This window comes from Temnothorax americanus, unplaced genomic scaffold (assembly GCF_048541705.1).
Source record: "Temnothorax americanus isolate GAGA-0224 unplaced genomic scaffold, ASM4854170v1 Scaffold4, whole genome shotgun sequence".
Taxonomy (NCBI): Eukaryota; Metazoa; Arthropoda; class Insecta; order Hymenoptera; family Formicidae; genus Temnothorax; species Temnothorax americanus.
The window spans coordinates 7,542,501-7,559,931 of NW_027509547.1; the positions used below are offsets into that span (position 1 = coordinate 7,542,501).

At 40.6% G+C, this 17,431-nt stretch overlaps 2 protein-coding genes across 3 annotated transcripts in view; both read left to right on the top strand.

Moving 5' to 3' along the window:
• Mdy (diacylglycerol O-acyltransferase) overlaps positions 1–3,656 on the top strand; it is a 95,210-nt gene extending 91,554 nt beyond the window's left edge. For both annotated transcript variants that reach the window (XM_077415909.1, XM_077415908.1), the window contains 2 exons: positions 2,409–2,559; positions 3,006–3,656. In XM_077415909.1, coding sequence (XP_077272035.1) covers positions 2,409–2,559; positions 3,006–3,182 — 328 coding nt within the window. In that variant the 3' untranslated portion in view covers positions 3,183–3,656. The remainder of the gene's footprint in view (positions 1–2,408; positions 2,560–3,005) is intronic.
• Positions 3,657–6,537: 2,881 nt separating this feature from the next.
• LOC143902743 (uncharacterized) overlaps positions 6,538–17,431 on the top strand; it is a 36,818-nt gene continuing 25,924 nt past the window's right edge. Inside the window, exon 1 of the mRNA XM_077415910.1 lies at positions 6,538–6,849. The gene's annotated coding sequence lies outside the window, so the exon portion shown is untranslated. The remainder of the gene's footprint in view (positions 6,850–17,431) is intronic.

The following is a 17,431-nucleotide window of genomic DNA, read 5'->3' on the forward strand; positions in this document are numbered from 1 at the left end:
AAAAACTCTTCCAGCGCTTTACTTTGCACCTATGTGACTTGTAGAGATAACATGATTATATAATAATGCAATACGCGTCTCGCTGAGGTTATTTTGCAACTATGACCGTCATTTTAACGTCAAAACATTCGTGTATAGTCTCAGCCGATGTGCCTTATCAATTTTACGTACAAACATCAGACAAAATAAGAAAAATAATGTCACCGGTACTGGTTGTCTCTAACTTTCGTGCAATCAACTTTTTTCATAAAATTACGAAAGTTTTATTAACTTAATAAACTTGTCGACATTGTGAGAGCAGCTCGAGTTTATATATGTGTACACATTTTTCGAACAGTTATATATATATGAAGTATATATATTATGTGAGACGTTATAATACGAGAGACAGTCTGCTTTCGTCTTATAAGAATGAGCTTTCTTGTGAAAACCTTTTATTTCGCCTAAAATGTCTCCCTCAACCCATACGTCTCGGCTGTCGCCGCCACATTAGATTATACATCCCCCGCTCAATACAATCAGCGAACTTCCGAAAGACTTTTCCGGCGGGCCTTCCATCTTCCACGGTTACCCATCGCACGTGCACCTAACAACTCGAGCCCATAGTGACGACCTCCTTTCAAGAGCTCGCGCCGGTTCTTTGTACTTCGAAAGTAGCCCAAAAGAAAAGTTTAAATCCCTGTAAAAGTGGCCGTACAAAGTTCTTATTATGTGACCGAGAGAAAGGGGAGCCGTCGGAATTGCCATGTACCAACTGCACGAGGTTTACCATGAATGTCGTATAAAGAGTCAATCTACTGCTTTTCGCGTGTGGGATATTAGATATTTTGCGACAGGATACGTTGGGACGCTTATCAAGTGTTCCACGCATTTTTCTTCTCGGGGGCATTGGCATTAAGCTCGAATAATATTACCGCAATGAAGAAACTTAATTTTATTGTGCTAAAGAGAACCGCATTACTCAAGTTAGTTCCGACAGACGTGACGTAACGTAGAATAGTAAGCCACCGCTGCATAACCAGAGCGGGATTGTCTTATGATATACCCTTATAAAACGCGACACGTACCGTGAGAATGACTGGCCATGCTCCCTTTTTAAATGACACAAAAATGGAGAAAAATAAGACTCGCTAATGAGACGCCGCCGCGCGTGAGTTTCCGCGACGCGAATTTCAAAGTCTCACTCCGGCGTTCGCGCTTCTTTTTATCTCGGCGACGCACCTGCCCGCTTACGGTTGCTCGTTCCTTTTTTTTTTTTTTTTTTTTTCTACGACCGAGATACGTAGCTGCATTTGCAAGCTGCGACTGGCACGCAGCCATAGTATCCGCGGCGATGCGCGGGGGTGGTCGAGGTGAAAATGGAAATGCTCCCTAGACGACGAGAGGGGCGACGTAGACGCATGGAGGTGTGTCGTTGTTGACGAGAACGTTGAGACCACCGTCGGCGCCTTTTCAGGTTTGTAATGGCAAAAGCCGATACGCATCGCGATGCGCACTTAAGGCTGTTATTCCCCCCGTGGCACTTATAATACCCCTATAACTGGAGATATTTCCGAACGTCTTCCGCGAGGGAGACGCTTTGATTGCAGGAAAAGAAAGCACGATGGGATGCGCAGGAGGATCTGGCGGGAGCACGAGTCCCGAGACTCCCGAGGATGCGGCAAAACGTGCATGGTCCGAAATCCTTAAAACTGTCGTCGTCCCACCTTTGAATGTTCTCTTCTTCCCTCTGCTTTCTTCTTATATTTCTTTTTTTCATTCCTCCTCCTTTCTCTCTTAAAATGTTCTTCCGCGTCTTGCTCTCTTTTCGATGCATCTCCACCGATAGCCAAGCGGCTAACGACTCTTTCTCGAGTTGCCCGGTTCTGCTTATTCGGCCATACCAAACGAAAACGATAATGGCAGAGTGTTACCAAACCGGAATGTTGTGAAACTTTCTTGAATATTGCATTAATTTTTTGGAGCGACTTTGTGCCATCGTACTTTTTGTTTGCCTTATCGGCCTAACGGCTTTCGCGTGTATTTCGTAGCATAACCGCCATCTGAGAATGGATACCGTAGAAATGCGTATTCCTTTGTGACACCGATAATGATATTGTCTGCGTAATAGGCGAACGTGTTCTAAATATACTCCTTCCACGATTAGAATCAGAATCTTTAATCGATTGAGTCGTTTAGAACGTTATTCTATTAGGTCGAATGTGCAATTCTGCCGAAACGTGAGCAATTTTTTTTATAAAAGCATCATAGGATAGAAGCAAAGAAAGAAATTTATATGATTTTAATATAAAAAAATTTATATTTTTTGCACTTTATTTTTTGAACAGAATTCACATACACACAAATGAAAATTGATTATGTTGCATTCGAATACAATGTATTTTATTGACGATACATTTATGTTACAGACATCTTTATATTCCAGTAGTAGAAATGGGCTATGGTAAAACCACGGCGTCGGTAACTGTCTTTTTTATTAGCGCTTTCTTCCACGAGTATCTTGTCAGTGTACCCTTGAAGACGTTCAAGATATGGGCGTTTATGGGTATGATGGGACAGGTAAGAGTTGCCCGCGTTTCCTTCGCGTGTATTGTTGAATGTGCAAATATTGACTGTAATATCAAGAAATTCTTGTTGATCCTTCAAAGACTGGCTTTAGACAGTTTCAATAATATTCTGGACTGGTGATGATCATTATTGATCTTGGAAAATAAAATAAAGAGTTTGCGATCAAGCCTTAAAATTCCAAATAAATTAAACACAATCGGAAAAAGAATGCGTGTAAAGCGCTAGAGTTAAACTACTCTTAATAGATGTTGGTTAATGTGCTTTTAATCATTATGTACATTTTGTCATATTCCGGGATTTCAGACGTTATAACATCATTTGCTATGCTTTACATGAACGTACGTGGCGCACTACATCTTGTGTGCACATACAAGATCTACCCTGTCCGTCCCTAAGTACGGAAATTCCGGTCGTGCAACGCTAATTGTTCATTCCAGATACCACTGTCGGTGTTGAGCAAGATGGCGGAACGATACTGCGGCGCCAGATGGGGCAACATCGTCGTATGGGCGAGCCTCATCATCGGGCAACCACTTTGTATAATGATGTATTATCACGATTACGTTGTAACTCATTTTGGCGAGACTCTGATCGAGGACTATTCCGTGGTGTAAGGGAGCGCTAAAAAGGATGAAGACGTAGAAGTGAAGGAGCAGCAAGTCCTCCAAGAGAAACTTGCGATCGACCTGTCGCTTCCCCGTGAAACTGTCGTTTTCACCGATCGCGGATTTACGTAACTTTTGGTTTGTGTTTCGGGTGGGGGGAAAATTCCTCGAATCATCGTCTCGTCATTTAATTACAATGCGATGATTTACGTCCGTCTGAAAATTTGATAATACATATGTGCCTTATACGTATCTTCGCGAATGAACGTTGAAGCGAAAGCGAGATTGTTCGCGGATTATTTGAAGATACTATTTTGTTTTATAAGAATATTTTCTACATAATATTTGAAAAAGCTGTAAATAGTCGCTAGCGATTAGGTGTGTACAGCAAAAGTCAATAATAATTTTTGTACAATAACTTTGCGGCGGCGCTTCCACGCCGGAAAAGGCGAAACTGTTGTCAAATAAACAAGATATTTCACATTAGTGTTGCTTAATTTTGTCCTGCATCCTTGGGAATGGCCGCAGGATCACTACAGTATTATCCTCTCAGCTGGAAAACTGAAGGGCTGTCCCGTGGATCGTCGAAAAGGCAGCTTTTTTAAGGGCATGACCCGCACATTCTTTTTCCTCCTCAGTGAGGCGGAAATCATATGTTGGGGTTTATTCTTTCTTGATACACATATCACTTTGTGTATCACTGAAATGTAATACCCTTGCAAAATCCACGGAAACAATACTGAATAAAATATTAAGCGAATTATTGAGTAAAACTTTTGACAAATTTTATTTTAGGATATCAAGTTGGGAAGAATTATTTGATCAATGTTTTGTAAGCATTATATATATTTTTAATTCCCTTGTAATTTTTTAAATTGTACATTTCAAGAAATGTTTCACTTAATAACTTGCTTCCACACCAATGGATATTATATTATATGCTGATTGTAATGTAATCGTAATGTAATTTTCTTGAATAACAAATCTCTTTTTTTTTTATTTAAGCATCTTACATTAAATAATGTACAATCCATTGATGAAAGAAAGCATAAAAAAGATATTCATGTGAAACATAGCTGGATAACCACGTGGTCGTCTGACAGAAGTAGTTAGGGTCATGTCACGAACGAAGGAGTCTAACCCTCGAAAGAAGCACTTCTTTGAGCTCTGACCCTTGGGTTTTTCTTCCCCTCTGATGAGTTTGGATACCGTGATACGCGTGTGTCCCTACGATGGATGAATTACTGATGCTGAAGACTTGGTCGAAAATACGGTCAGAATGATGGATGTTATCTAAAAATAGCGTAAATGAGCGACAGAATTCTACTCTTTAGTCAAGTTGTGTAATCAATTTATCTAATTAATATATATATTTCTAACAAATACGTATAATTCAAACATATTTGTACAAGTCTAAATGGTGGTACATTATCTCAACGAATAACTACGTCACAAAGAATGTTTATATATATATATATATATTTTTTTTTTTAACATTACGTCGTGATACATATCTTCATCTCTTAGGTATTAACTAGATAAGGATTTTATAGCACCCTGCTGAATGCGATGCGTGTCGACCTTACTCAGGATCGCAATTTTCTAGAGCGACAATACGTGTCATACAAGTATATGTTTCGTCGTAAAAGAAAGTTGAATGTAACATCTGTCTTATATAATGTTATTATACATTGTTGTTCATTCGTCACGGAAACATTAGATATGTTAGAGTCTAAAGAAATATAAGAGGTTTTTAAAAAGAAGACGCTTTTTGACGTTTATTTTTCTTAAAAAAATAATTAATAAATTATATACTGTATCAACCTTTTCTGTGTATGAATAGTCAATATTATTTTTATTTTTATGAGGGAAATAAAAAAATTTTAAATAGATATAATAATAGAAAACTTAAAATAATCAAAATTTAGCAAACATGGCGCGAGCATAATATCGTTACTTCTGTTGATTTATGCACACTTGATGAAATAATTCAATGTTTTATTATTGCGCACTGATACTGTCGTTACCTGTTACATATTTAATTGAGAATCGCAGAGCTTATTGGGAGAAATGACAGTTCCTGACAGCGGAAAATTTTGCGACATTGACATAATCCAATTGTCTTTATATTCCATTTCGCAATTTTCACTACGCGAGAAAAAAATTTATATTATTTATTCGCCCAGTAAAGAATATATATCTCCGTTATCAAACTTGTCACTGTCGGGAAATCAGCGTTTTATCGATCGAGAGTGACGCGAATGTAAATGTCGGAATTAACTCGCTGACATCTAGAAATGCTCCGAAGCATTTCCAGAGTTAAAGTTTCTTGTTGCACGGAGATGTATTTTCTCGCTAGCGACGCTCAATGTCTGTCGCGACGCTCAACAAGTTAAATCTTATCAGCTCGTCGGTTTGACTTTAGCGTCATTATAGCGGTTACCTCTTAAATTAGCATTTGCGCCTGACGCGGTAAATAACTTTGTTAGCGCCGAAACTCTAAGGTAGAGGCACTTTTATCCCTTGAGCAGTTGCATTGTTCCGTAAACTGATACGCGAGTCCACCTGGACGTGCCGTAAAAGCAGAAATTACTTCTCTTGATACGTGCGTGACTTTTAATTTAATTGCCTCGACGGGCCGGGAATGCGTTGCCCGCTCTTAAATCGATCCCATATAAAAATGCTGAAAAAAAGCTCGAGCAAATATCTCGGCCATTTCTGAAGCACGTGGCTGACGTGTACCGCGTTACAATATTTCCGAAAGGGGCTTTATGACGAACGAGTGTCGTAAATAAAATAATAATAAAAGAACGTCGCGTTGAGCGTCTTGTTGCAAAGCTTTTCGTCACATTAATTTTTCTAGAATGGTTTACTGATATCTGTTTACTATTGTCGACGCAAAGTTTACGCAGAAGGTTTGGTCATCCGCGTCCCGTCAGTAGACCTTTGATAAGTACGCAGATTCTCGAGACGTATCGTCCGCGCGCACGGGACGACGATAAAGCGAGCGCAGGATACGGCGAAGCGTATTTTTCCGCTGTAATGCAATCGCAAACAAAGGATTGAGTAACCGAAGGAGCACGAAGGCGCCCATTCCCTCGCTCCTACCTGAAGCTCCAGCTGCACCGGCAGGCGACGAAGTATCTCCGAAGAATGCGCACCGGTCGGTCCCTCGAGCGAGCGCTCGCGTTATCTCGTAAGGTGGGCCGCGAGAGGGTTGGGGTTGCGCGCGAGAGGCGTCGGTGGGGAGGGAGGAACGTGGGAAAGAGTGGCGGCGGTGGTGCGGCGGACTAGGAAGGTGGAAGGGTGGTCAGGGGGCACAGGGGGCGCAGTGCGAGCGCAACACGATGCTATAAGGGCGGGTACGCGGCGGAGTCTCCGCAGTGAGCGTCGCGACGCCTCCGCGGAAAGTGTCGCATGGATCGCACGACCGGTGATCGCCGGTACACGAGGCGTCCCGCTCTCGTCGCGTATTACCCCGGCGGTGTGCAGTGCCGAAGGAGTTGTTTCGCTTCTATCGAGCCGCGAGCCAGCCCGAAGAGAAGAAGGGCGGCGCGGCGGCGGTATCCCGTACCGTAGAGAAGCTGCAGCTGCGTTTCGATCCGCCCGGAAGAGCTTTATCTCTCTCTCTCTCTCTCTGGATGACCCAGACGGACTCCGGCGCTGGAGCAACCAGGTTGGTTTTTACCGGATTCCGGGAGACACGGGAGAAACGCAGGGACACACGGTGCTTTTAGAGCCAGGTTGCGTTCTGCGAAAGGAACGAGTCTGCCCTTTAAAAAACCGGTACACACGTCCGCTAGGAAATTTTGCAGCGCCGCGCTGAATAATTGCCGGCATGAATGCGATAAGTGTAATTTACATTCCATTCAATCTAGATGTGGCACTGTAAATGGGAGTGAGATAGGCAAAAGCAAAGGAACGAAGATTCGTATAGTTGTAATAATAATCATTCGAGACACGTATTTTCTTGTTCTTGGAAAATGTTATATACGAGAAATCTTTCTTCTGTGATTGCTTCACGACATTATGCAATAATGATTTTTCTATTTTATCTCTTGATCTTTTAGTTTTGTGATATTTCAATATCCAAATGAAGTCATTTATATATATCAGTATCAGATGAGAAGACGTACGTATGAATGTAGGATTACAATGGTTATAATTGAATTCTTTCATTATGAGTATGAATTAATGAGGAGCGAATGCGGTTTATGGGATTGAAATATTCAATAACTATAATATGATAATACGTAAGCGGGAGATAAGGCTGAACGGTTGCCTAATGAATAGCGGAAATTCGCAATGTCCTCGTTTACCATGAACATACGCCACTGGACGGGTAAATTCGATTTCCCCGCGATATTTACACGGTACGAATGACATGCATCCGAGCAAATCGAGTCGCGAACGGTTAACGAAAGCCGGATATTCGCGTCCGTTCTCGAACGTATGTAAGCGAACGTATAATATACATATATGTAGGTACATATACATTCTTTTTTTTGCTTCCACTCTTAGACACGACGTTATCTCGCATTTCTCTTCCGTTTTCAATTGCCGCGATGCAACGTCGCGGTACACTCGTTAGAGGTACGCAAGAGAAAAATTCACCGCTAATTAAATGCGCATTGAGCTATCCGCGTTGCGTTGCACCGTCGCGAGTTTTATCCTTTTCACGCTGTACATTTTGCACGCTTTTTATACTAGTTGCCTCATAAGTTTTAAATGCAGAGAATTAATTCGGTTGCTCAGTATTTCATTTACCATGGTCTGCATGCTTAATATATGATCTGAAGACTTGCAGTTATAGTATTGCAGCCGTTTTATAGACGTGAGATGTAAGTTGAATCCAAATATTTCTACGAAATTTTCATCAGGAATCCTCCATTCAGATGATATAAATAAAGATCGTATAATGGTTTCACGTCAATCTCGCGTGCGTCTAATGTCTCTTGTTTATTCATGCGCTTCCATTCGAGCGCCAATATGCAATCCGCGCGCTATTAATAGCTGCGCTGAAATTCTTTTTCGGAAAATTTTCTAGGGAAGAATCTACGCAAGGTTTTCACTTAAAAATTAATTACTTAGCGTTTGAGTTTACCTTCAGTATACTAAATAGCGGCGGTTAGTCCGCCTTGATACGCTTCGTTTATAAACCCCGTCGAGAATAGTCCAAGATCGATCATAGTGTTGCCTCGACTCATCGGTTTTTCTTCTGCCGTTTCTTTCTCGCGCCGGAAACCCGTCCCCTTCGAACGTTCGATAACAATGACTTGACGTTTGTTAAGAGCCACGCGCAGCAATCTCACGTGCGAGAAAAATGGTATTCGCTCGTCCGACGACGGTGTTCACATTTGCAATCGACACATGGAAAATTGAAGCGATCATCATCGGCCGAATTATCGCCCGGCGATCGATGGTACTTTGGCGAACGTGACGCGACGAATTCCGCAGAAGAAGAGATAAACGAGATAGATGAGGATTATTTTTCTTAGATAAAATCTTTGTAGCAATGACTATTGCAAAATGTATAGCTTTATTTGACTTAGCGATATAAAAACTAATTAAACAAGGTTGATGTGTATCTGAATTATCCAGATTATGGATTTTTTCTTAGTTTTATGTCAGGTTAACATATATATGCATGCATGTTCGTGAAAAGATTATTTATATCACAAGATTGAAGAGTTTTATTAATCTTTATTGAGGAAAATACCGCGCAAACCAGAAATTCGATATCTTGACGTTAGTTTCTTCGCAATGTCCCTTGAGATTATAATCCAAGCAACTTCGGTTATATCGGGTCGGTGAATGCCCTGAAACCATCTACGTCATGACGGGTCAGATTTATGCAAAATTTCAATCGATTAACCCGTTCTCCAGTGTTCCGTGAACACTGTCGTTTCGTTATTCGTGAGTCGACTATAGGATAACAGGTATAATTTGCCTTACTTCTGCTAATGTTGACAGCCGTTGTGCTATTATATCTACATATTTCAGAGTGCCTATTGCAATGCAAGCAAATTTTTGTAAGCTCGAGCTATTGTCGGTTTTTTTTTCTTTTTATCGGCTCTCGTGCAATCTTCTATCTATCGTAGAATCGATGAAGTAGAACGTACGTCGTGCTGGCACGTTTAACACAGCCATAAACTTTCGGCCTCCGTGATGTACACGCGAAAATAAAGATCGATTTCACGCGTAGGAGCGCGTGCGGTGGATTGCATTTCCGTGCGCGGAATCATTACAAAATTGGCGTTGCACGAGTGCAAGTGGGAATAGTTATTTGCCGTTCGATTGCCGAATGATCGCTTGACCAGGCTTTTGACCCAATTCCCGGCGGTCGTTACCGATTCAGGATTATCCGACGTATAGAGAGTTTCGTTAATAGTGGCCCATCAAACTCGGCATTGCTCGGACTTACGAAACAAAAACTGATTACGCGAAATATTTCAAAAAGTTTCGATAAGACATAACACGATTGCACTTCTAATTTTAATACTTTACTTGAAAATCCTATCAATGCGATAATGCTTAGAAATTCAGATAATGTGTAAAAATTTGTGTATATTGTAAAAGCTTTTTCTTTTAAAAATAATTTTAAAAATATATATGTAAACGAATAATAAATAAAACTTATTAATTAGCATATATTTTATGGATTATCATATGGCTTTTATATATAAAGAATAAATGAAAAGGCAATTTTGATTCAAAAAACTTTATTTTTTTTTAATTAAAAAATATCAGTTAATTAAAAAAAAAGGAGAATAAAATATTTAATTTTACGTTTAATAATATGAATTTTTTTTTCGCTGAACAGGTCTTGTGTAGGTTTAAAATTTCTATTATAAATTTTTTTATTATTGAATTATTGAATTATTCAGTTTTATAATACAAAAACCAATTAATTAAATTAGGGAACTGGAAATATACTTTTAACACGTTCGAAATTTGATGTAATATAAAGTTTTATCTCATCTCGATTTCAATAATCCATTCTCATTTATTGACCTGTCCTCGGATTAATCGGACATTGTTAAATTACACAATTTTTGAACATTATTTATTCTCTTACATTATGTTTTATATCACAAAATATATTAATGATTTTCTTGTTTCTCAGTTACACACATATTAAGAAGCAAAACTTGAAATAATTATTTCTCTATCAAAGTTTTGTATTGAAAACAAATTTTATTTGTGGAAGCATTCAATTTTTTTAAGAGCGATATTTTTAATTATCGTTTTTCCTCGTGACTTTTCGGAGTTGTCGAAAATTTCTAGAAAGAGGAAGTCGAACGAGCTTGAGATATGAGATTGAGGAAGCGAGCAGGGTGTGAAAAAGCGATATGAACGGGCGTGAGCTTATATCGAGAGAAGACAGAGATAATGATGAAGGCTAGAAGTGAGTGGCTGCGAGAAGTATGAGAGCGTGCTCAATACGTGTTTCCTTTATCGCGTTTACGACCGAGTTGTGAGATGAACGAAGGATATCTAACATTTTGAAGCGCAGAGATCAATCCGCGATATCTTTTCAGCATGTACAACTTTACCTTATTGCAGACATTGCGAGTGTTTACGAAGGAAAACAATGTTTGATTCTTCTAATTGTCCTTCTTTATTGTAAAAAGAAATTTCCCGAGTTGCACTTAAGAGGCTAATTTGTTATATTATTTCGCGTCATCGTTCATTTATTACGTCTCTGTTCACGTTTTATTATTGTTTTGCAGAAAAATTTTATCTCTCATCGCTTTAATTTTCAGCGCACAAACATTTTTTGTGTACTGTTAAAACAAACTCGCGTTGTAACGCCCAAACATAAAATCAACTGAATGTGATAAAATTTTAATCACGAAATCAACGCGACGCCGCCGTTGTTATGTGTGAATTTCCGTAATCCTCGTTTTAAGCTCGTCAAATAGCTTCGCCAGAGAGTTTTTATCAGAGAGTCTCGGCCACTCGGCATACACCGGCCGTCAACGCGAGGTGCCGGCAATGATTTCGACGAGGGGGAAATCAAATCGCAAACAGCTGGACGAATCAAGAGGTGGACAAGAGAACGGTAGGGAGAAGAGGGCGATGTGGAAAAGGCGATGAATCTCATCGCCCGGCGGCGTCGGATCGTAAATAAAAATGAATCGTCGCCGACACGTCGAGGGCGATAGATCAAAAGGTAGCCAGTAGCCACGTTTGAGAGCGACGAGGAAAATAAAAGAGAATTATTGAGTCGCCCCCGGGACGCTCTGCGACGCGGTAAAGGACGAGCGTGTAGTAACGACGAACGTCACGCCGGCATTAGAGCGACTGCACTCTGCGGTTCGAAATGAATGCGATAAGGGAAACACGTGTTGAGCACGCTCTCTCACCCTCTGAGGGATACCCCCGATCTTTCTCGTCCTCTCGCTCGCTTTCACGCTCTCGCTCTCGTTCTTGCTCATCTTGCTTTTGCTCCTTGTTCTTGCTATCGCTTTTGCTCTCGTTTCTTCTTTCCTTCATTCCTTCACGTTTGTCGTCGATATACATATAATTACGCCTTGCCACTTTCGCATTTATTTTGCGGCGTTTATTACGGAAACTTTCCTAATATGTAAAAATTATTTAGAACAATATCCGCACGTTGAATGTGATACGAGTGACAAGAGAGCTGAGAAAGTTGTTTGTGAAAATAGTAGTACCTACCGTGCGCTTTTGACAATGAACTCTTCTCGGCGCGAATTTAATTTGAGGCTGGGTTAACAAGAGAATACTGGAGATTAATGAGATATAGCGAGCGGAGTAGAAGTTTAAATTTGAGTAAAATAATAGAAGTGCTGTCCAGAACATTCTACAGTTTTTGACTGAACTAAAACGTGTTATTTTTGCATCAATTCTTTTTGTTAGCCGTATTTGATAATTAAAATAGTAAGCTTTGAATATCTAAAGTCTTTCACTATTTTTGAAGCTGCCGTAGGGAACAGTCGATTGGGGATCGCTGATGATATCGTTGAAAATTTCGAAGATAATTTCGCGATTTACTGAGAGATCTTGCAATTTCGTCCGCAAACGAAAGGCGCGGCATTTACATAAAGTTCTCGTTAACATCGACGACAAATCCTTGCCGATTTCAGTATAACAATACGAACAATTGCCAAACTTGTATTCGAGATGGATCTAAAACTTTCAGATCTCTTTTTAAACGCATCTCGAAGATGCAAACTTTGCTATTTGATGAGTCGAGAAAATAACGAAGCTTTTTTAGCAGGTCAACAGACGCGATTTCCTTGCTGGGGGAGATTTTTAAATTCGACCGATCGATTTTCATTTATCCTCTCCAACTGATATTTATTCATGTACTCTTCCTGCGTGCAACGTGAATACATTAATCTTTATTCACGGCACGCATTCAAATTAGTAAAGTTTGCCTGCATATTTCAGATTCGCGGATAACAAACGTTTGTATTATTTACAGCGAGGAAAATCGCGATTCATGCCTGGCTTAATTCTCACGAGAAAATACTCGCGATTATAAACAACGATGAAAACAGATGACGATGTGGAATGTCGCAGCCCGCATTTTAAATTACATTTCTGACGGGATTTAAAAAAGAGAATATCTGGAAGATTGTTGTAATATCAGTTTATTTTAACTCTTGAAAACAAATCTCCGAAAAATGCAAATACGCGTAACAGCTGGGCTTCTCCGATCTTTGTTTTGCAATACATCTGCATGCCGCGAGTTTGTTTTATTACTTTTTGTTGAAAACGTAATTTCATGCGATAAACGAGCAGTGTCGCCGGCAAATTTCTAACGCTTGACGTGGTGTAGGGAACGTAATTTCGCGCTCTACATTGGAAGCTTTTCGAGGGAAATGTGGGAGAGTGAAAGAGAACACTCCACGGACGATCACGTACGATGATCAACGAAGAGCCAGACACGTTTGATCTTTTGATCTTGATAATATTAGATACCATTTTTAGCGATTTTCAGTCTATAGATCTCTTGAAGAACTAGAAATTTATACAAAGTTTATATATATATACACATATATATATAAAATTTATTTATTTCTTTATGATACCGCGAAATATTCCGCACATATAATGTATCGCAATATTCAAAATTTGTCTAAAATTAAATTCAATTTAAAAGATTCGTATCTGTTGAAAACAATTTGGAACGTATATAAAAATATATATGACATCGGGCACAAAAAAGTATTTGTGGTAGTATTTTATTGATGAAGAAGTTTATTGCTTGTAAGTTGTTACGCGTCGCGTACGGAGTGGAGAGACGCGATGGTAACGAGTCATATCGTTTTACGACTTTATCTTTGCCCGTCCTCGCCGATGTCAATTTCGCTTCTGGACGTGCCCAAAGTAACCCGAGTTGTCACGTATCCAATAATTTCCCGAGGCTTTCGAAACATACGGTCCATCGCTCGAAACTTCTGTTCCTCCTGTAAATCACATTAAGCCCGGCAAGTCCACCGAGTGCGTGTAACTGGACGATATATCAAGCTATAACCGAGCCGAGCGAGATTCGACGTGTTTTCGTCTCTCTCTCTCTCTTTCTCTCTCTCTCTCCTCTTCCCTCTTCCTGCCCGTCGAATATGCTTAATTTTGCGTCGAAAATTTTCGCGATATGAAAAGATTGATCGCCGATACTTAAACGGGCACGAGTTTGGCCTCCGACAGAAACGAGCATAAATCTTCGATCGTAAAACACGTAGAATCGGGAGAGCGCAGTCGGAAGCTCGCTATAAATTTGATGAAGTTAAGCCCGCTAATAATAAATTAGATAAATCGCGGCAAAGCTCCATCGATTTCATAATTAATAACGGCGGCCGCCGTTATGTTTCCATTCGTTCTCGCTGGCAAATTGCAAATTAAAATCATCGGTTTTTCTTTTTTAACTACATTAACGTACCCACGCTTCGTTAATGCGCTCAACTCAATTTCTAGGCGTTGTATCATTCAACGCCGCAACGTGATATTTCCAGCCGAAAATATTTCCATCGCGCCCGTTCGCTCCTGCCGATGCCATTTAAATTACCGTTCTCAGTACGACCCAATACAGCATCTTCCATTTTGCCTCCACCGCTGCGCCTCAGATCGAACGCTCGATAGCACTCCGATAAATTACTGAGAGAGAGCATCGAGGCTTTATTTATTCATCCGAGCGATCCTGAAGTCTTACCTTCGAGACGCGTAACTCGGAATAGGTCGACTCGGCGAGGATATAATCGCTTTAACAGTATCACTTTGAAGATATTAAGGATGTATCATCGGTACAGTCTTAGATGTATAGGACATAATTTTCAAAGCGCTACCAAGTGGATCAAAATTTGTGAGAATGTTCTTTTAGTCTTCCTGATGTGCTACAAAAAAGTAGAAACAAATCTACTAAACTTTTAATTCACTGATTTTATACGTAGCACATCAGGAAGACTAAAAGAATATTCTTACAAATTTTTATCCACTTGGTATCGCTTTGAAAATTATGCGTCCTATACATCTAAGACTGTACCGATGATACATCCTTAAATGTACCGGCTGATTATAAATTGATAATATTATCAAAATAAGATTTTTAGTGCTATTTCGAGTTGCCAAAATTATAATTTAACTTTAGATTTAAGATGCGAATTAAGTAAAGAGCACCAACATAGAGTGAGTTATGTTACATTAAATTATGTATACATATATGGGCCAAAATATATTCAGATATTTTAGTAACAGATTGTATGAATAACGATGCGTGTTATTTTTAATTTTATTCAATTTCTAACTGATATATCTATTTGTCAATTTATTCTCAAATAAGAAACGTGTAGACACTATATAAAAATAAAATGTTCATATATGTATATATTAGTTAAATCTCATATGGCGTCTTATAGCGTCTGATGCATTGTTTCTCAGCACTTTGTGTTGTAATTATCAACATAGGTGAGGTCTCTTTGAACATCACAATTGTTTAGACATCTGCAGCAGCTTGGCACGCCTTGTAATCGGATCAGAACAAATAATGCTCGGCATTTAATGTTTCGACGCGACGCCGCCGACGAATGTCGACGACGGTGTCGATTACCGTAGCGAATCCGAGTCTGCGACGTTTATCTGGCTGGAATTCCGGGGGAGAGATCGCGCGCGGCACGAATCCTGTGTAACATCTCTCGCCGGAAATAAATAGGGACCTTAAGCGTCGCATTGAGACGGTGGCGCGAGCTCCCGGCTCTCTGCTCTCGCTGAAGCTATCGGTATTCTAATTACTCGCAGCGCGAAAATAGCGAGGAACTTGGGGCGCGTAATTACACCGAAGGACGCGCGCCGCCTTATTAAGCTATCTCATTTTCTTCGGCGAGCAGCAGGCCGCTCGATGGCTTCGCCGGCCGTGCTTCTTCCTTGAGTTTTATCCGATAAAGGACGGCGCGATCTACGAGCCGGGAAGTACGTGGGGGTGGGGGAGGAAGGGGTTGGACCTCGGAATAGTGAACGAGCGATGCAGGATGGAAGCTCGACGGAGGGCTGGAAGCTCGATGGTCAACGTCGACGCTTACCGCGCGGGAACGGAAAAAAAGAAGAAGAAAAAAGAGAAACGCCATCGTCTTTTCCGGGTTTATTTAACTCCCCTCTCCTGAAGGGGTCTACCGAGAGTACCGAGCATAAACTCGGAACTTTGTTCGCTCCCGCGACGCGCCTCCAACTACGAGTTTGAAAGAATAACGTGGACGTCGAAGTTTGGATCCCGACAACGTTAATAACAATGCGCACAGTCGCCTATATTTTCTCGTTTAAGTCAATCGCAAGAACTAACACGGCACGAAATTAATCGAAGCGAATGTGGGAGAAGATTGTGGGAGAAGAAGCGAACAATCATCGTGAAATTATATAGATATTGCCGTAGACATTTTCTTGATATATATTTAATATTTTTATATATATATATATATATATATATATATATATATATGGTTAAATTTGATCTATCAAATAAATGGAACTAATTGACGAATTATAAATGTATAAAATCGCGTGAAAATGTGAGATAATTGTTTATGCATGATAAAAAACAGTTGGAATTTAAAAAGAGTTTTGGACTTTTACTTTTTATTTGCCGTTTAACGTGTCGCGTTATATGCGGATTTCTAGATTCATCGAATCTCCTCGGCCGTGGAGAGTAATTTTCGTGTGCAAACTCAGACGGCAATGCTTCACGCGACACATACACGCACTGTATATATTCGCGATAATATCGCAAACGACTTTGCGGAACAAGTCCGTGGGAGTTCGTCACAAACTTGCTCCGAACGGCCGCGCGCCGCTGCGCCGCTGTGTTGCGCCCCAACACTTAGCAACTTTTCCACGGGAGCCCGGCCTGTATCTAAATCACTTCTCGCTAACGATAATCTCGGCCTTAGAGGGCATAAGCTTAATCGCGCCGCGCTAATTTCCACTCGAAACTCTCCAGACTGCAATAGTCGTAACATTCGCATGAGAGCCCGCGTATGAGAACGTGCCAAGGAACCTCACCATTTTGAGGTCTCGTTCTCGGTCCGGCCCTTGCCTCCCTCCCTTTTGCCCCCCTCGGTGTGCTTCCAGCCAGCTTAAGAGTACGTAGCTTTTAATTGTGAACTTACGTAACGCGCACACGAACGCGCCACGTTAAGATCGTGTACGATCCGTTAAGTTCTAATGCGGTCTAGATCCGGCAGTTACATCCATCGGCCATTGCGACGAGCTGATTAGCTGGACGATCTAATGCAGAGCCGACAAGGCGATTTCGACCGGTATATTCCTCGATTTAATTCTAACGACCGGCACCCCGCTAATCTCCCGAAATTAATCACCGCTGGTGTAAGCCAGAAACGCCCGCGGACCGCGCGCGACGTAATTTCCGTCGGCTGGACTCCATTCTGCTCGTTTGTATCCACTGCTGGAATTTTCAATAGATACGGCACCCCCGGTACTCGGGAACATTTCGGAATCGCTCTCTCTCCGTGCCATTCTGTTATCTTATAAATGGCGTGCCCGTCCGAAGTGATACTATACGCGTTTGCTTTTTCTTGAATATATAAAATGCAACAATATTTTGCAATAATTACTTCATCTTTCGGTGCTAATATTAATCTTGCAGTTACGATAAAACTGACTATTTTCTCAATTGCATTTAATGTAAACGAAAATGCCATCAGGTAAGAGAAACACTGCTGTTAAATGTTTTAAAATCAGTTCATGTTTCTAAACCCGTGTAAGAAGTGTCAATTAACAAAGAG